The sequence below is a fragment of the Schistocerca nitens genome, chromosome 5, assembly GCF_023898315.1.
Source record: "Schistocerca nitens isolate TAMUIC-IGC-003100 chromosome 5, iqSchNite1.1, whole genome shotgun sequence".
NCBI lineage: Eukaryota > Metazoa > Arthropoda > Insecta > Orthoptera > Acrididae > Schistocerca > Schistocerca nitens.
The window spans coordinates 351,432,138-351,453,177 of NC_064618.1; the positions used below are offsets into that span (position 1 = coordinate 351,432,138).

Consider the following 21,040-nt stretch of genomic DNA (forward strand, 5'->3'; position numbering starts at 1 on the left):
CCTAACACCAATTCTGTTTGGTTATTTCTTTTGCTCGCCTTCCGGTGATACAATGATTTTTTTATGTAGTGCTTTATTGCGGGGAATACTTCTATTTTGGATTGTAAATTTTAAAGTTTTTTCTATAAAGAATTTTTACCTGTTTTATTCTACTGCCAAATTTTTTATTATACTATTTAATCTGTTTGCTATGAATCAATTTGGTACAATTTTATGACTGTAAACTATTCTGTTTCTTGGTAGTCAGCGGAACTGGAGGTGTTTTTCCAGTGGACATTTAATAAATCAAACTTAGTGATTTCTCTTAAAATAAAGAGAAAATTCACAACACGAATGATGTTCAGTCTGCCTTCCGCCCTGTCATTCCTACCACAGACAGCCTGACGCTGATATTGCGTACCATTCTGGCAGCGAGAGCATGGTTTTCTTTGGAGTGAAGGACTGAAATCTACTGAGCATCATTCGCGTTACTACGCTTAGATACAGTTTAATACTATATTTTGTATCTTTTCTGTTTAGACACAATTGCTGTTGTTTTGAAATTTGGGCCACAGGTGCGTTCCCTTCCAAATGGAGTCTAGATTCGTGGTCGGAGCCGGCTGTTTGAGGAAGGAAGAGGTAAAGTATGAGTGTCGCATCCCTGTATTGACCGAAGATGAAGACGTTCCCAAACTATGGGCACGACCTCGTGCGGCTGTGGGGTCGCCAATCCTGGTGACGAAGGAGCGGAAAGGACAGGTGGTGACGCCCTTGAATATTGGGCCGATTGGCTCTCTGAGCTTGAGCAAACCACTCACTTCGTAAAAACTAGTGTTCCATCTTGTGGCCAAGCGTATCGAATGCAGGCGCAAACTGCGCATTGGTTAAGAAGGGCTGAACATTTAGCAACGGTGGTTACTGATCTTCAGATCAAACCTGACATTGACCGGCTTTATAACAGGGCGGTCAGTTTACAGATTGCTTTGAGCGCCTTTACAGGGAAATGAACGTTACCAGATATCAAGAACTCTCCCCATCAACTAAGGTATAGAGATACTTCCCGTTGGATTACCCAATCTGTTACTGAGTGTGCTGCGTGCGTAGATCGCCTCGCTGTTGACACACAGCAGTGGTTTCTTAGTTTTTTGGTGGTTTTCCGTTAAACTAAAGGAATAAGGCAAAGTTTTTCAAGATGTCGTGGGAAACCGTTTTCCCGCTGATCTATCCTTTGTGCCAGGGGCCCCTGGCCGAAATGGTCGGCGCGGTTTCAGATACGAGTAGAATGGGGTCCTTAAAAGAACTGCGTTGTGCGGGTTCTGAGGGGGCGTTTGTCCATTAAGATAAAGAGCGACCAAGTCAGTTATTATTTCTTTCAGCATCAGAAGAGGGATAAGGGTCTAGTTCACAATATTCGTGAAGTACGAACGGCAGCCGTAGCTCTTGACCTACAGCAGTCTGATATGTGGTAGTTAATACTATCTTGCAAGCTATTAAGGCGGATAATCGTTCAAGGGTTCTATTTGCTGAGGGACCCGTGACCTATAATGACTTGGATGGTCTGGGGCCTAAGAAAGCTAACCAAAGGAGAGTTGGCGAGAGGTCGTAGTCGGAAGCTTTGGCCATTTCTACTCCAGGAGTGAGTTCCGCTAATAAGGTGTCGGCCGTTAAAGGTCGTTGATATCGTTGTGATAGGCAGGGACATTTTCCCCACCAATACAAAGTTCGGCGGCAAGGAACGTCGTAACAGGCCACGCTAGAAGACGGCCCAGTGTGGTATGGGTTCAGTATTGCGACGTCAATGTAATAAACTTAAAGTGATAATAACTATTCTCTTCCTTTCGTTTGCTCTTACGTTAATCGTGAGCCCTTGCACGCTTTGATCGTCTGGGTGTAGAGGTTCGCTAATGAGTAATCGGTGGAATTCCAGATACCAGCACATTTGTAAGCTCGCCAGTTTAAAACTCGTAGGCATACATTGTAGGACCGTTGATGGTCAAGCTTTTGCCCCAAATCGCCATGTACGCGTTTTTTGTCCATTGGCGAGTTTTCTTGGCCTACAGAAGTTTTAGTGGCGGCGGGTCTCAGCACCTATCTTTTACTGAAATGTGATATTGTTAAATTACACATGCCGCTGATTTTACTTTGGATTTCTCTCAGAAGTGAAGTTCCGTTTGTACCACCATTCTAAGGGTATGAGCCCATGTAATAACCATACTTGTAGTATGGGCTTACATGTGGTGCACCTACCTCCCAGTCAAACTCATGTCTTGCTAGACATGTGTATTTTTCCCGAGGTATTGAGTGACAGGTTAGGTGTTACCGACCGTAATGAGCATCGTATTTAGTTGCCTGATCATATACCGGTCAGACAGTCACAATATCAGCTGTTCCTACCTTTTGCGCGAGCTGGTTAATAAAACGCTCGCTTAGGGGTTATACAGCGGTCCACTTCACCATATGCCTTGTCAATACTTTTAGTCGTGAGGTATAATGGAGGGGATCCGATCAGTGGTTTATCAGTTTCTGTTGCTTTGTGCTCGTCAGTCAATTTGTGTCACGCTCGTCAGTCGCATTGAATCACCTTCTACTGGTCAGCCAATCTGTGCGACGTAGGTCTTCCACTTACTGTAATGTTTGTTAGTAATAGCCTTAAAATGTGCCCGCAGCTCGTGGTCGTGCGGTAGCGTTCTCGCTTACCGCGCCCGGGTTCCCGGGTTCGATTTCCGGCGGTGTCAGGGATTTTCTCTGCCTCGTGATGACTGGGTGTTGTGTGATGTCCTTAGGTTAGTTAGGTTTAAGTAGTTCTAAGTTGTAGGGGACTGATGACCATAGATGTTAAGTCCCATAGTGCTCAGAGCCATTTGAACCATTTGAACCTTAAAATGTCCTTCCTAATCTTCAGTTCTTCCGATACCTGTCTTTGTCTAAACCCCTCAGAAAGACGTAGTGTGGTAAGTCACATAACGACTGTGAAACTGGAAAAGGCCAGATAGCCTCGCTCGTGTCGACGACGACGAGGACGACGACAACGATTATGATGATGATGATGATGATGATCACCTTCAGAGGCATTTTCCGATATCGCACATGCATCTTCTGCATTTTAATCAATTTGCTCGATTTTATTCTTGTTGACGCCCGAACACAGAGTGTTCAACGTATTGCGATCCAATTTTTTGCTTCTTTTCGGGAGCGATACCTTTTTTCACAATGAAAGACACACTTTGAAGTTAATGACATCCATTTTGTGCTAAGAGACAAATTTTCATATGTCGTTTTTCTGTTGGGTTCGAGAATATTAATGCTGAGTGGCTGCTTCGTCACTACATGGTCCTACCTTCATGGTAGCACATTTGCTAACTTACCTCTGTCATTCCCCATCCAACAACGGTGGCTTCTGTTCCGGCCGCAGTCTGTTCAAATGGTTCTGGCAAAAGCGCTGGCTGTATTTTAGGGCCAAATGACAGGGGCTGCTCCAGCTGCGAAAGTAAAAATTTTTCAGTTTTACAAGTTTGTGCAGACTTGTTATTAATATTCATGTTGCTGTATTTATTTCCAGTAGTGCATCGAATATACACTCATGCTCATAAATTAAGGATAACTGCAGAATGTGGTGCTACACAACGTGGCACTACACAAAACTGGCGCTAATAGCATAGGCACATAGGGAACACACACGACACAGATCAGTAAGTCCGTGGTATTGGTGATAAGTTGAGAAAACCGTCCCGAAACACATTTGCTACAAAACGCCGCTGTTTCCTGCGCAAGTACCCCGACATCAATATGGGATATGATCACCATGCATATGTACACAGGCCGCACAACGGGTTGACATACTCTGGATCAGGTGGTCGAGCAGCTACTGGGCCATAGCCTCCCATTCTTGTACCAGTGCCTGTGAGAGCTCCTGAAGTGTCGTAGGGGTTTGAAGACGTGCAGCGATACGTCGACCGACAGTATCCCAGACGTGCTCGATGGGGTTTAGGTCTGGAGAACAGGCAGGCCACTCCATTCGCCTGGTATTTTCTGTTTCAAGGTACTCCTCCACGATGGCAGCTCGGTGGGGCCGTGCGTTATCATCCATCAGGAGGAAGGTGAGACCCACTACACCCCCGAGAAGGCGGACTACTGGTGCAAAATGACGTCCCGATACACCTGACCTGTTACAGTTCCTCTGTCAAAGACATGCAGCGGTGTACGTGCACCAATCATAATCCCACCCCACACCATCAAACCATGACCTCCATATAGGTCCATTTCAAGCACATTAAGGGGTTGGTATCGGGTTCCTGGTTCAAGCCAGATGAAAACCTGGCGAGAATCACTGTTCAGACTATACCTGGACTCGTCCGTGAACACTGTTCCAGTGACCATGTACTGTGTTCTTAACACCAGGCTTTACGGACTCTCTTGTGACCAGAGGTCCGTGGAATGCACTTTGCAGGTCTCCGGGAGAATAAACCATGTCTGTTCAGTCGTCTGTAGACTGTGATTCCGGAGACAACTGTTCCAGTGGCTGCGGTAAGGTCCCGAGCAAGGCTACCTGCAGTACTCCGTGGCCGTCTGCGGGCACTGATGGTGAGATATCGGTCTTCTTGTGGTGTTGTACACTGTGTACGTCCCGTACTGTAGCACCTGGACACGTTTCCTGTCTGCTAGAATCGTTGCCATAATCTTGAGATCACACTTTGTGGTACACGGAGGGCCCGTGCAACGACCTGATGTGTTTGAGCAGCCTCCAGTCGCCCTAGTATTCTACCCCTCATAACGTCATCAATACGTGTTCTTTGAGCCATTTTCAACACATAATCCCCATTAGCACGTCTGAAAACGTCTGCACACTTACTCGCTGCACCGTACTCTGATATGCACCAATACACCTCTGCGTATGTGGACTGCTGCCAGCGCCACCGTGCGACGACCGCAGGTCAAATGCACCGCATGGTCATATACCGAGATGATTTAAACCCGCAAAGCGCCCACAAGAGTGTTGTTTCATCATTTGTCAGCATTATCCTTAATTTATGAGCATGAGTGTAGATAACAAATTACCTTAAACCTGTTCGTGGTTACATGCTGTTTCGGGATGAACCTAATATTGGATAAAATTAATGTAGGAATTGCAATGTAAGGGTAGTAAAATTGTATAGATATTTAAAGTTAACAATTATATGTACTATGATGTCGTTAAATAGTAAATTGATGTATTTTCTGTGGGGCAAATCTGTAATTTTCTTTTCAATAAAATTTCGCGAGGTGCTTCAATTACATTTAGACTTTCCTCATAAATATAAATAAAAAATAATTTGCACTAGCTGCAGGAGGGGATCATGAACCCGTACGCAACTGCCCGACAATAGAACTTCTGATGATGCTAAATGAGCAGCGAAGAATGTTGAAAATGGAGAGTCTAGTTAATTTGCAAATAAATATTAATTTCTTTCATTACACTCAAATGCATTAACTAAATTTTACCTATCCCACATTGGCGAATCATGGCATTACAGGAGAAAGTAGCGAAAATTACACTACCATAATAAAATATCTTACTCTTATTTATTTTTAAAGCCATAGAAATGAAATTTGGTTGCTGTAAAAAAAAATATTATTCAGTACCCTCTCAAAAATTTTCAGATTTTTTCCTTTTCATTTCCGGCCGTTGTGCCCGAGCGGTTCTAGGCGCTTCAGTCCGGAACCGCGCTCCTGCTACAACCTGGAACTTGTGATTAGATGCACTTCGCGATAGAGTGTATTCTGAAGAAATTTGTGGTGAAAAAGATATTTGTTCTTACTCATGCCACACGTATTTCAAGTTGAGATACTCGCTATTAGAGTCTTTTTCTTCTTCACCAAAACTCTGCATCAGCTTCCCATCGCTGGTGGAAAGCAAGAACGGAGATAAAAAGACTATTTAGCAATCAAAGCAATATCAACAGTCATAGATCCCTCCCAAACAAACTAATCATTCACATGTAAACAAACTCACGGCCTTCTAGACTCAAGCTTGTGGCTTACCTGAAAAGCCACTGCAAGCCGCTGCCAGTCTGAAAGCAGAAGAAATGCACAAACGGGTGGGTGTGGCTGTAGTGCGTGGGTAAGGGAAAGAAATATACTTTACTACATTATTTAGCTATGAAACATTGGCAACATACTTAGAAAGCCCTAACATACTATTAAAGAGAACAATTTCTTTTTGCCTTTTTTGGGTCGACTTTTCTTACACAGAATGCAAAATTAGATTGGCAGTTGACAAGGTAAGTGATTAAAGATAATTTTATACGTTTAAAGATTCACATTGTCCTAGTAGTTACTAGCAAATGCAAACAGATTCCCTAAAGTCCTTCAAATTTGAACGACCCTGAAATTATTACTTGGCGTATTGGAATTCCTGAGAGTGTCATCTTCTGTCCACCTGAGCCTACCACGCAGCTATTAAACTGCGCTCGCTTCTGGTACAAATAACAAAAGAAAGTTCACAATGTAACATGAAGTAGAAATGGAGGCTAATAGGAAACAGTACTATGGTTATTTCCAATGTTAAAACTTGGGAAAAGGGGCAAATTAGATAAGAGAAGGCAAATTCAAATGACTGCCAAGGTATTCTCAGAAATTGGAATTGTCTTGCTTGTATGGGAAAATATTATCCCTGTTCTGAATAGTATGTTACTCACTGATAACATTAGAACCATAACTTGCCAGTTGAAACTGCATTTTATTGCTTCTTGGTGAGCTTGTTTGCTGAGAGAAATTATAGTTTAGATTCAAATGAAACTTAGCTGCTGAAAAAAGGTCATCTGTAATGACAGCTATGAAAGAAGCGTTCAATGAATTCAAGTGGAAGACATTAACTACCGAGTGGTCAAATAAACTACAAGATTTAGTCCTACGTAATATCAGTCAATCTCTCCAGATTGTCGTTCATCATTATGACATCAAAATAAAAGATATAAAACGAAAATTTAAAAATTGTAGGTTCTGAGTTTGGACAACCGAAAATCAGTAAAAAGTTCAATCATGAAGCCCTAATACAGATGCGAAAATAATTTATGTACAAATAACTTATCACGGAACTGAAGATCAGCCCAAGTCAGTTGATAAAGAAAAAGGCTCTGGATCTTAAGGTGTGATCGTTATAATTTATACCGCATGCACGAGGGCTCTAGCCTGTTTCTAGAAAGGGTTCATCTAGGATCAACGAAATTTGTCATTTATCAGGAAAAAGCATGCAAACTCTGCCAGTGTGTAACAGAGATGTCAGGACAGAATCACACCTTTTGAATAACTGACTCGTGTTCGGCCAGCACCCAGATTTATCTCTTGGCTTACGAGTAGATAGTGGAGGCATGGTTGATGTGGTGCTTCATGATTTCCAGCAAAGATTCAGTGCAATACCGTAAAGTCTAGAAGTATACAGAATACTTGCATCTGTCATATCTCAACTGATAGACGAATGGACTGGCAAGTCAAAATAATTGCTTGGTTCTTAATTAATTGTCATCCGGGAAAAACTCAATACAGTATGATATGAATGCTACTCTTCACACTGTACAAAAACCACCAAAAGGCCTAGTAGATACAATCCGCAGGTGACGTAGTTAGAAAGCTGCTACGAAATGTGGATAAAATCAGAAGTTACCAGCACCTAGCTAACAGATTGGCAGCTGACCCACAATATACAGGGTGATCCATTGATAGTGACCGGGCCAAATATCTCACGAAATAAGTATCAAACGAAAAAAACTACAAAGGACGAAACTCGTCTAGCTAGAAGGGGAAAACCAGATGGCGCTATGGTTGGCCCGCTAGATGGCACTGCCATAGGTCAAACGGATATCAACTGCGTTTTTTAAAATAACAAGCCCCATTTTTATTACGTATTCGTGTAGTACGTAAAGAAATATGAATGTTTTAGTTGGACCACTTTTTTCGTTTTGTGATAGATGGCGCTGTAATAGTCACAAACATATAAGTACGTGGTATCACGTAACAATCCGCCAGTGCGGGCGGTATTTGCTTCGTGATACATTAACCGTGTTAAAATGGACCGTTTACCAATTGCGGAAAAGGTCGATATCGTGTTGATGTATGGCAATTGTGATCAAAACGCCCAACAGGTGTGTGTTATACACTTCTGGAAATGGAAAAAAGAACACATTGACACCGGTGTGTCAGACCCACCATACTTGCTCCGGACACTGCGAGAGGGCTGTACAAGCAATGATCACACGCACGGCACAGCGGACACACCAGGAACCGCGGTGTTGGCCGTCGAATGGCGCTAGCTGCGCAGCATTTGTGCACCGCCGCCGTCAGTGTCAGCCAGTTTGCCGTGGCATACGGAGCTCCATCGCAGTCTTTAACACTGGTAGCATGCCGCGACAGCGTGGACGTGAACCGTATGTGCAGTTGACGGACTTTGAGCGAGGGCGTATAGTGGGCATGCGGGAGGCCAGGTGGACGTACCGCCGAATTGCTCAACACGTGGGGCGTGAGGTCTCCACAGTACATCGATGTTGTCGCCAGTGGTCGGCGGAAGGTGCACGTGCCCGTCGACCTGGGACCGGACCGCAGCGACGCACGGATGCACGCCAAGACCGTAGGATCCTACGCAGTGCCGTAGGGGACCGCACCGCCACTTCCCAGCAAATTAGGGACACTGTTGCTCCTGGGGTATCGGCGAGGACCATTCGCAACCGTCTCCATGAAGCTGGGCTACGGTCCCACACACCGTTAGGCCGTCTTCCGCTCACGCCCCAACATCGTGCAGCCCGCCTCCAGTGGTGTCGCGACAGGCGTGAATGGAGGGACGAATGGAGACGTGTCGTCTTCAGCGATGAGAGTCGCTTCTGCCTTGGTGCCAATGATGGTCGTATGCGTGTTTGGCGCCGTGCAGGTGAGCGCCACAATCAGGACTGCATGCGACCGAGGCACACAGGGCCAACACCCGGCATTATGGTGTGGGGAGCGATCTCCTACACTGGCCGTACACCACTGGTGATCGTCGAGGGGACACTGAATAGTGCACGGTACATCCAAACCGTCATCGAACCCATCGTTCTACCATTCCTAGACCGGCAAGGGAACTTGCTGTTCCAACAGGACAATGCAAGTCCGCATGTATCCCGTGCCACCCAACGTGCTCTAGAAGGTGTAAGTCAACTACCCTGGCCAGCAAGATCTCCGGATCTGTCCCCCATTGAGCATGTTTGGGACTGGATGAGGCGTCGTCTCACGCGGTCTGCACGTCCAGCAACAACGCTGGTCCAACTGAGGCGCCAGGTGGAAATGGCATGGCAAGCCGTTCCACAGGACTACATCCAGCATCTCTACGATCGTCTCCATGGGAGAATAGCAGCCTGCATTGCTGCGAAAGGTGGATATACACTGTACTAGTGCCGACATTGTGCATGCTCTGTTGCCTGTGTCTATGTGCCTGTGGTTCTGTCAGTGTGATCATGTGATGTATCTGACCCCAGGAATGTGTCAATAAAGTTTCCCCTTCCTGGGACAATGAATTCACGGTGTTCTTATTTCAATTTCCAGGAGTGTATATGCTGCTCGGTATTCTGGACGACATCATCCAAGTGTCCGGACCGTTGGCCAGATAGTTACGTTATTTAAATAAACAGGAAGTGTTCAGCCACATGTGAAACGTCATCCACGACCTGCAACAAATGATGATGCCCAAGCAGGTGTTTTAGCTGCTGTCGCGGCTAATCCGCACATCAGGAGCAGACAAATTCCGCGAGAATCGGGAATCTCAAAAACGTCGGTGTTGAGAATGCTACATTAACATCGATTGCACCCGTACCATATATTCTATACACCAGGAATTGCATGGCGACGACTTTGAACGTCGTCTACAGTTCTGCCACTGGGCACAAGAGAAATTACCGGACGATGACAATTTCTTTGCACGCATTCTATTTAGCGACGAAGCGTCATTCACCAACAGCGCTAACGTAAACAGGCATAACATGCAGTATTGGGCAACGGAAAATCCACGATGGCTGCGACAAGTGGAACATCAGCGACCTTGACGGGTTAATGTATGGTCCGGCATTATGGGAAGAGGGATAATTGGCCCCCATTTTATCGATGGCAATATAAATGGTGCAATGTATGCTGATTTCCTACGTAATGTTCTACCGATGTTACTACAAGGTGACAGAATGGCGATGTACCTCCAACATGACAGATGTCCGGAGCATTAGTCGTCGAAGCACCATACTATGGCCGCATGTACACCGGATCTGACGTCCCCGGATTTCTTTCTGTGGGGAAAGTTGAAGGATATTTGTTATCGTGATGCACCGACAACGCCTGACAACATGCGTCAGCAAATTGTCAATGCATGTGCGAACATTACGGAAGGCGAACTACTCGCTGTTGAGAGGAATGTCGTTACACGTGTTGCCAAATGCATTGAGGTTGACGGACATAATTTTGAGAATTTATTGCATTAATTTGGTATTTACCAGTGGCGTAACGTGGTTGTAAAGGTTGGGGAGACTACAGTTATTATAGGGAGACAAAATAGTACAATAACAATAATTTAAACAAATGAAACAAAATGCATCAAATAAAAGAACAACAACAACTATTACCACTACCACTACAACTACCACTAATAATAATAATATTAATAATAATAATAACTAACTTGTGGAAGAAAGGATGACAAATTTGTAGAACTCCAGCAGCAAGAGAAGAACCACTTGTTTTTTCTTGTACACAAGTGCAATGCGCCTGTCTTTTCTTTACACGAATAAGTCTATAACTCGGTCTACAAAGATCTGATCACTGGATAGCTCTCCAAGTAGTGTCTTTCTATTGCGAACTTGCTCAAACACGACAGCCTGGTATTGGACATTGAATTCCTTAAATAATTCTTCACTCATTTAAGAGTAGTCATGTTTCCTTCTATGCTTGCTATAATTGCGGGTAGGGTCAAAACCAAAAGCAGGAACTTCGTTGTTTCTTCACAAACAGAGTTTAAATCATTGTTGACAATGTACTTTAAGAGGATTCTTGGAGATAAGTGTTTTTTCTCATCAGCATATATGTTACACAGTTCATGCTCAAGTTGTTCTTGTTCGTAAAAAGGATACTGTTCTAATAACTGAAGCACTTTCAACTTTGGGAATTCTTTTTGATAGTTTGGGAAACACTTTTCGTTCAGAAGTTCAGCAAGCTGAATTTGGGATAAACTCTTAAAATCTTCTTTCCATCTGAATAATTTGCAAATCCATTATCTCGTAAGTTAATGCCCTGAGAGGTGTCTTTTGACTGTCACAGGATGATAAGTTGCCATTCAAACAGAAGCTGCGTTTAATGCATTCATCAACGAATGTTTCCGTTCTTAATTGTCATAAGTTTCTCAAAACAGTTCTTATTTCGTCGTGGCAAGCAATTATACTGACAGATTTTGACTGAAGAACATTAAAGAGATGATCGACGTAAACAAAACACCCTCGGTAGATGCAAAGCAAGTAGACAAACGTAGGATCATCCATTCGTCGTTTCATTCCCGCACCACAGCTCAAAGATTCTGGGTCCAATTGAGAGTCTGTATCATCAATTATATAATTAAAAGCACCATGTAACTCGGAGAAATGACTAGATATTGTTGAAACTGCCCTGGAACGAAAGTTTCAGCGAGTGTTGCTCGCGTCTGGCAGCTAAAATCCTTTCTCAGTTAGCAATACAGTTCGTTTTGATGATTTGCTGAAAAACGAATGGAATGTAGTACTACCACTTACAAATATGCATTCTTGTCATATGATTTTGGAGGCATGTAACAGTACCAAATTCAGGTGGTGTGCTTAACAATGAATAAACAGCGCATGGAGACAGAACTGCTTCACCAAGTGCTGTAGTCCTCTTTCTCTGCCCTCCATTACTGAAGCGCCATCATCTGTTTGACTAACCACTTTTCCTTCCACATTCCATGCTTTCAATACTGCATGAATAATGTTTGACAAACCTTCAGCAGTTTAATCTCCAGAAACATCGTAAAATCCAACGAATCTTTCCTCAGTTTTGTCTGCAATACAGTATCTGAATATTATAATCATTTGACGCGTCTAATGTTTCATCAGCCTGAATCGAAATGAAATTGCAGTTCTGAATTTCAGATTTTATTTTCTCATTAACTGCAAAAGTTATCGTTTATATTATATCATTCTGTATATCTGGAGAAGTTCCTTTAAAGGTTGAAGATGATGACAAATGGTCTCTGATTAACTGCTCTCCTTGAGCTAGTAAATCCAACAATTCCAGATAGTTATCGTAGTTGCTAGAGGATTTGTCTTCTCGATGGCCGCAAATGGCTAGTTCTTGTTTACAAATAAATAAAATTGCCTGAATAAGACGAGCCAGTACTCTCCTGTTGGATGCAACTTGTTCATTTTATTTTGTTGCCGTCAGACGAGCGGCTTCAGAAAGGGCGTGCTCAATTCTACTTTTGCCCAATAACTGAAATGATTCTTTGTTCTGCAGGTGACGTTTTGATATCTGATGCTTTTGTGCTTTCCTGTCAAAGTTCTTTATTGTACAAATGCCCTCACTGCGCCATTCCTTTTCACCACCGAAAAGAAGACATATATAACAATATAATCTGTTATTAACTGCATTCGCAGTCAGCCAAGTATACTTTTCGTTCGAGGCTGTCTGAAAAGTGCATTTTTGTTTGGCTTCACTTAAAACTACACTGAGTATAGGAATACGTCGTTTGTCTTTCAGTTCGCACTTTTTCGTTCCTTAATGTAGAAAAAGGCGTTTTTAATAAGAATTCTATAAGGTGTTCAATTGCTGGCTCACTCATGTTGGCGACACAACGAAAATATGCGCTAAAATCACACAAGAATGACTATTAACACCAACCGTGCGACTGTTTACTTCCGTGTTAAAAGACGGCATAGAAGCGGCAGAGACTAGTCTCGATACCTGCTAGCAAGTGCAGCGCACCAGCCTTCGTGGAAGAGGGAAAGTGGAGGGGAGCCGAGAAAGCCACTAAAGCGCGCAGGCGCACACAGCCAGTTAAGGGAAGGGAGGCAGAGACTGGGAGCAGCCGAGTCTCAAGCAGGCAAATACACCAATACTCAGGGTGCGGCGCGGGTTACAAAACTGATGTCTTCGCACATTTAGAGCTCTTAGCAGAAAGTTATTTATATTTTTGTTATGAATTACTATTGCATCTTTTTTAAGCAGGAATACAGGGGAGACTAAGTCTCAAAGTCTCCCCTCACGCTACGCCACTGGTACTTACAGGTAATCATGCTGTAACAGAATGCGATCTCAGAAATAATAAGTTCACAAAGGTACATGTATCGCATTGGAACAACCGAATTAAAATGTTCAAACGTACCTACGTTATGTATTTTAATTTAAAAAACCTACCTGTTACCAACTGTTCGTCTAAAATTGTGAGCCATATGTTTGTGACTATTACAGCGCCACCTATCACAAAGCGAAGAAAGTGGTCCAACTAAAACATTCATATTTCTTTACGTACTACACGAATATGTAATAAAAATGGGGGTTCCCATTAAAAGAAAAAAAACGCAGTTGATAACCGTTTGACCTATGGCAACGCCATCTAGCGGGCGAATCGTAGCGCCATCTGGTTTCCCCTTTCAAGCTATACAAGTTTCGTTCTTTGTAGTTTTTTCGTTTGACGTTTATTTCGTGAGATATTTGGCCTGGTCACGATCAATGGACCACCCTGTATATATACTGTATATAGGGCGTCTCTGTTAAGAGTCATCAAGCACGTTTCTTCTGTAGTTTCGGTAGATATCTGCAATTTTGTTTTTGCGATCTGTTAGCCCAAAGAAATACTACTGATAATGCCTTCACAGACAAAATGATTTTTAAAGAAAAATCTTACTTGCCCATTCGATAGAGCGGTTCCAAATTAGTCTTGTGTAATATTCGTTTTATCGATGTTTATTAACAAGGACAAAGAAATAGGAACAACAACCAGCAATCCAGCAACGACTGAATTGGACTTCCGCACAGCGATAGCAGACAGCGCAGAGCAGTAGCACTACCCAGTCACTGCTGGAATACTGATTATTCTTACTGATCCGCTGTCTCTGTTAATACGCATCGATAGACCGAATATCGTGCTGGACTACTTTGAGATCACTACGTCCAATGGGCACTTCGATTCCGCTTCAAAAATCATTTTGTTTATTACAGACGCTTTACGCTGGTTTTACGCTGGCTCTGGTTGGCGCGTCAAAGACGTGGTTAGCAGCAGTTTTTTGGGCTGACTCCAGTTACACAATGCAAAAAGTAATTTATCAATACCTGCCGAAACACCACAGAAAACGCGATGGCGGCTGTTGGGAGAAATATAAAAGGACGAAAAGATTCGGCATAGTTCACCTATGTGATTGGCGGTTGCTGGAATCAGTGGTTGAAGTTTCTAAGATCACCTGTCCGAGGAGAATGTGGAGTCTAGAGTCAGATTTATCAGAATAAATGTAAGATTATTTATTGCACATGCGAAGGAAGTTTTCTGTAATCCATTAGCTCGACCTATTCTCGAGTATTCTTCGACAGTCCGTTACTCTCCGAAGTTAAGTTACCGGAAGAGGAGGAGCGCACTTCATCAGGGTCCGTTTAGCCAGCATGTCACAGAAATGCTCGAAAAATGGCAGTGGCTGACGCTACAAAAAAAGTTGTTGTGCGTCATGGAGAACCTCTCAAAAGCCACTTTGGAGGAAGTTACAGCTCTTACTAAAGCGAAGAAAGGTTCTCTCCGAATGTGCCTACGTAACTACCGCATGTATGTTAACGACAATTTTCGACCGCCAGTTGGAGGGACAGGACGGAGGTTGGTAGACATAGGTCGATGTCGAATGGAGTTAGCAGGTATCAAGCCACTGAGACGGGCGAAAAAGTCTTGACAGTTGAATTCCTCTTTCGAATGGACGGGAGGTGGTTAACTGGCTCTGAGCACTATGGGACTCAACTGCTGTGGTCATCAGTCCCCTAGAACTTAGAACTACTTAAACCTAACTAATCTAAGGACATCACACACATCCATGCCCGAGGCAGGATTCGAACCTGCGACCGTAGCAGTCGCACGGTTCCGGACTGCGCGCCTAGAACCGCGAGACCACCGCGGCCGGCGTGGTTAACTCAATGTAGATCAATTCTCTGCTGTTTTGAGGATTTGAGGACGACCACTTTCGCCTATTCATGAGTATTATTTTCTTCGTGATTCAAGTCTGACTTACTCTAACAAAGCTACAGAAAATTTGAGCACACCATTTGTCTGCATTAACGAGACGAAGCCATTGAAGTTTTGGAGTGGTTTTGTTAGCAAAATTTCTGCAACTTGTGGAAATTTTTATGATCCATGTTTTCATGATATTGATTCAAAAGGTGACTGCGCGCAAAAGCGTGTAATTTCGTTGACATGCGACGTATCAAATGAAAGATATATGAACAGTGGCCACAGTTTGAGGTAAGCCAAGTAGTTTCACACGACGGCGGATTTTGATATCACTTGAGATGGTAACTAACCAGAATCCAACAACAAACACGTATTCCACTGAGGTGAAAAAAGTCTTGGGATACCCCCTAATATCGTCTCGCACCTCATTTAGCACGGCGTAGTGCGGCAGGTCGCTGTGGGCTGGACTCAACAAATCCTTTGGAGTCTTCTGCAGATATATTGAGCCATGCTGTTTCTATGGCCGTCCATAACTGCGAAAGTGTAGCTGATGCATGATACTGTGCACGAACTGATCTCTGGATTATGTACCATAAAGATTCGCTGGGTGTCATGTCGGGTTATCTAGGTGGCCAAATCACTTGCTCTAACTCGCCAGAATGTTGTTCGAGCCAATTCAGAACGATTGTGGCACGCTCTATTGGAGCATTGTCATATAAAAATTCCATCCATGAAAGGCTGAAAATGACCTCCAGATAGCCGAACATAATCATTTCCAGTCAATATTCGGGTCAATTGGACAGAGAACCCAGTCCATTCCATGTGATCACTGCCCACACCATTATGAAGCTACCACCAGCTGGCACAGTGCCCTGTTGACAACTTGGGTCCACTTGCTTCGTGGTGTCCCGCCAGACTCGAACCAGACCAGCAGCTCTTACCAACTGAAATCGGGACTCATTTGACTAGGCCACGGTTTTACAGTGTTCAGGGTCCAACCGATATCGTCGCGAGCCCAGGAGAGGTGCTGCAGGCGGTGCCGTGCTGTTAGGAAAGTCTGTAACGTCGGTCTTCTGCTGCCATAGCCCACTAACTCAAAATTCCGCCACACTAGCCTAACGAATACGTTTGCTGTACGACCCACATTGTTTTCTGCGGTTACTTCACGTGAGTTGCTAGTCTATTAGCACTGACAATTCTACACTAACGCCGCTGCTCTATGACGATCAGTGAAGGCCGTCGGCCACTGCGTTGCCCGTGGTGAGAGGAAATGCCTGAAATGTGGTATCCTCGACACACATGGAACTCACTAACTATTTCCCAAATGGAATATCCCATCTGTCTAGCTCCAACTACTATTCCACGTTTAGAGCCTGTTAACTGCCGTCGTGCGGCCATAATCACGCCGGAAACCTCTTCACGTGAATCACCTGAGTACAAATCGCAGATCCGCCAATGCACTGCCCCTTTGTATCTTGTGTGCGTGATACACCGCCATCTGTATCTCTGCATACTGCTTCTCATGACTTGTGTCACCTCAGTGTATAATGACAATATTGCGTAATCCTTTAACATCGGTCTGGTCCTACATCAGAGATACTCGGCTGTAAGAAGCGTTTTTTCGTTAGTTCACAGATTAATTCAAGTGGCCAATAATGCAATCACCAGGACGTAAAGTCTATGTGCTGGCTTAAAAAAAAACTGTGTAACCTCGCTTTAAATGAGCAGACATCACAAACAGATCATTACTTTCTGCGTACTTTGTTTGTTTGTTTGATATGCCAAGTATGTGGTTATTAAATTGGTTATTTGGCTATTTAACTTAGGTTAGTTTACCAGATCCAAACATTTCCGACGCTAAAATGCACCTTTTTGTATGATGACTGTAAGTTTAACGCTTGTGGGTTTAGAACATCGCAGACGTTTCTCGTTTTAGACTAAACATGGTTGATACTGGAGTAGATGTGTTGTCATCGACGATATTTAAGAACCGGCACAAGCGCTTCGTCTTCTTTCATAAAGAACCTTTCACCCATGTCTTTCGCTCGTGGTCTTTTTCCCATTTTCTTTTGCTGGTTGTCGTCTTAGACTTCATTCCCTGAACTGTGATTAGACCGGTCGTAAATAGGACGCCGAGTAATTGTTCAACTAAAGTGTTAGAGGTATTCTAACATTTTTCTAGGGACAAATTAGATGTTGAGATCATTTTGTTGGTATATGTGTTCAACACTAACTTCTCGCGAGTCACTAGTGTGATACTGTAGTGCCACTCGAGAACAGTGCTGTATTTGACGTCAGTGTGCAGTAAGCACACACAGTCGCCAGGTGACAGCATTAGTAATTGGGGTATACAGGGTGAAAAGTATTTAAACCAACAAACTCTGGGAGGTTGTAGGGGACATCAAAACAAATATTTTTCCCTAATGTCATTTTTTCCTATGAGGAGTATTTAAATCGGTAGAGGAAAATTTATCTGGCGGCAAATTAATTAAACCAACAAACACTTATCCATTTTTTTACGACCAAGAGACAACACATTAACACAACCCAATTTAAATTACAGTAGATTTTCAAAAATCTCTCCATTGACACGTAAACAAAGGTTACACCGTCGGATAATGTTCTGTCTAACACGGGCAAAAACCCCAGGAATATCCTGAATTGTTCCTGCTGCTGCTACTATCCGGGCAACCAGATCCTCTTCTGATGCAACAGGACTGGCGTAAACAAGGTTGCGCATCTCTCTCCACACAAAAAAGTCCAGAGGAGACATATCTGGGGATCGAGCAGGCCATGGTACAGCACAACCTCTGCCAATCCACATTTATGAGAGCCGTCGGTCCAGGAATCGACGCACACGAAGACTGAACTGTGCAGGCGCCCGTCATGTTGGAACCACGTGCGTTGTCTTTTAGGGAGCGGGACACCTTCCAGCAATTCTGGCAATGCTCTGGCGAGAAAATTGTAATAGTGACTGGCATTTAATGGGCTAGGTAGCGGATACGGCCCAATTAAACAGTTCCCAACAACACCGACCCACACATTAACGAAGAACTGCACTTGATGAGCGCTAGTAACTGTGGCATGTGGGTTATCCTCACTCCAAACATGCGAATTGTGCATGTTGAAGACTCCATCACGCCCGAACGTTGCTTCATCGGTAAACAACACAGAGGTTGGAAATGTAGGATGCATTTCACACTGTTCCAGGTACCACTGCGGAAACTGGGCTCTGGGTGGACAATCAACTGGTTCCAGGTTGTGGACACGCTGTAAGTAAAATGGACGTAACAAATGCTCCTGAAGGACTGGTCTTACATACGTCTGATTCATCCCCATGTTACGTGCAAGTGCACGAGTGCTGATTGAAGGGTCCCGCTCCACATCCTGCAAGACAGTTTCCTCAAATGGCAGCGTTCTTACCGTGCGACGGAGTCCCTGTCCAGGTAATCTTCTAAATGACCCGGTCTCACACAGACGTTGGTACACGGCAGCCAAGGTCGTATGATGCGGGATACGGCGATTAGGATATTACTGTTGATAAACCAGCTGTGCAGCTCGTCCGTTGTGGTGCGCTACGTAGCACGCACCAACCATATCAGTATACTCACTCCAGGTATATTGTTCCATTAGTAAACAGAGACAATGCACTACTACACTGGTGGACAGCAGTTACCTACAACTGAAGAGCGAAATAAGCCCTCCAACAACTGAAGATCGTAATACGGCCTCTAACAACTGAAGAGCGTAATACGATCTCCACCGGTTTAGATAATCTTCATAGGAAAAAATGACATTAGGGAAAAATATTTGTTTTGATGTCTCCTACAACCTCCCAGAGTTTGTCGGTTTAAGTACTTTTCACCCTGTATAAAGCGGGCCGGCGGCATGGGGAAAACAGTTCACTCGTTGTCGCATTTCGGAAACGGAGTGGTTTATCTGACTTTCAAAAGGCCAAGGTCATTGGCTCTCAGGCCAACAGTGGAAACACTTCCGAGTTGACTAAGTATGTGAACTGTTCGCGTATAGCCGTGGCAAAATGGAGCTCCAACCGATACCGAGGTAACTGAGGTGCACCACGGGCCATAGATAACAGGGGTGAACGAGGGTGCGGAGATGCGTAACGAGTATATAGACGGGCAACTGTTGGACAACTGATCTCCGAGATGAACCAAGGGGTTACCAACAATGTCTCCTCAACGAAGGCTGCTGTGTATGGGCCTGCACAACTAGCACCTGGTTCATGCAACAATGGGGACTGCTGTTCTTTGGTGACAAAGGCCGGAATATGCACGACAGTGCGGCAACTGGACGTCCACTGAATGACGACAGGCAGCCTTTTCAGCTGAATCACATTTTATGCTCCATCGGACTGAAATCAAACACCTTTCGATAATCGTCGGGGGTGTACAGGTCGAAGGAGGGAGCGTTAGCGTCTGAGAAATGTTCTCGTCCCATTCTGTGGGCGATACGTCATTCAGGAAGGCACAATGGATCAACACAAGTATTCATCTACTATTGGCGTCCATGTCCATCCACACATGTAGTTTATTTTTCCTCTGCACGATGACGTTTCACAGTCTACATGCGTGGTTCGAAGAGCACCACAATGAGTTAACCCTACTCACTTGGCCACCAGACTTCCCGGGTTTAAACCCAACCGAAAATCTGTGGGGCCACCACGATCGGACTGTTTTCGCCATGGATCCTCACCCGAGAAATCTAGCACAGTTGGCACAGTGCAGGAATCGGCACGGCTCCACATCCCTGTCGGTACCTTCCACAGTCTCTTTTACTCTATCCATGTAAGTCTCGAAGCGGTCCGCAAGAGATGGTTGTTGCGGCTTTTCAAAAATGTTCAAATGTCTGTGAAATCTTATGGGACTTAACTGCTAAGGTCATTAGTCCCTAAGCTTACACACTATTTAACCTAAATTATCCTAAGGACAAACACACACACCCATGCCTGAGGGAGGACTCGAGCCTCCGCCGGGACCAGTCGCACAGCCCATGACTGCAGCGCCCTAGAGCACTCAGCTAATCCCGCATGGCGTTGCGGCTTTTGACAGGTGGTCACATTAATATGACTGGACTGTGTACATGGATATGAGGTTATCGGGGCATCAGAGACAGACGCCTTCAAAAAATGGTTCAAATGGCTCTGAGAACTATGGGACTTAACTGCTGTGGTCATCAGTCCCCTAGAACTTAGAAATACTTAAACCTAACTAACCTAAGGACATCACACATATCCATGCCCGAGGCAGGATTCGAACCTGCGACCGTAGCGGTCATGCGGCTCCAGACTGTAGCTCCTAGAACTGCACGGTCTTCATTCGTGATGACAGACTTTGCGGAATCTGCTTGTAATTCTTACTGATTAGTATAGGTGAGTCAAACATTTCAGATAGTTTAATGGAACTATTATACAACACCTCAAACACCGATTTTTGCTTTTTAACGCCAATATTCGTCAGTGTGGGACAATTAAAAATACGATTTTCACGCCATCTTGCCAGTAGCTTAAGTTGAGTTGTGTTATTTGTTACCCATTACCATAGTTTTTGTAATTAATGTCTGTTGCAAACAAGCAAGTGTCCTCCTTCTGCACAGTAGATTCAACAATTTAGCAGCCCAGCATACTTGACTGAAACCTGTACTTTAAAACATATGAGATGAGTTACTTTTCCGTCCCAAACAGCGATCGATATACAGGGTGATCAAAAAATCAGTATGTATTTGAAAACTGCATAAATCACGGAATAATGTACATAGAGAGGTACAAATTGACACACATGCTTGGAATAACATGGGGTTTTATTAGAACCAAAAAATACAAAAGTTCAAAAAATGACCGACAGATGGCGC

At 44.1% G+C, this 21,040-nt stretch overlaps 1 protein-coding gene across 1 annotated transcript in view; it reads right to left on the reverse strand.

Moving 5' to 3' along the window:
* LOC126259966 (trypsin-1-like) overlaps window positions 1-21,040 on the reverse strand; it is a 62,075-nt gene that overhangs the window by 14,818 nt on the left and 26,217 nt on the right. The window contains exon 5 of the mRNA XM_049957080.1: window positions 3,345-3,458. Within this exon, the coding sequence (XP_049813037.1) occupies window positions 3,345-3,458 (114 nt within the window). The remainder of the gene's footprint in view (window positions 1-3,344; window positions 3,459-21,040) is intronic.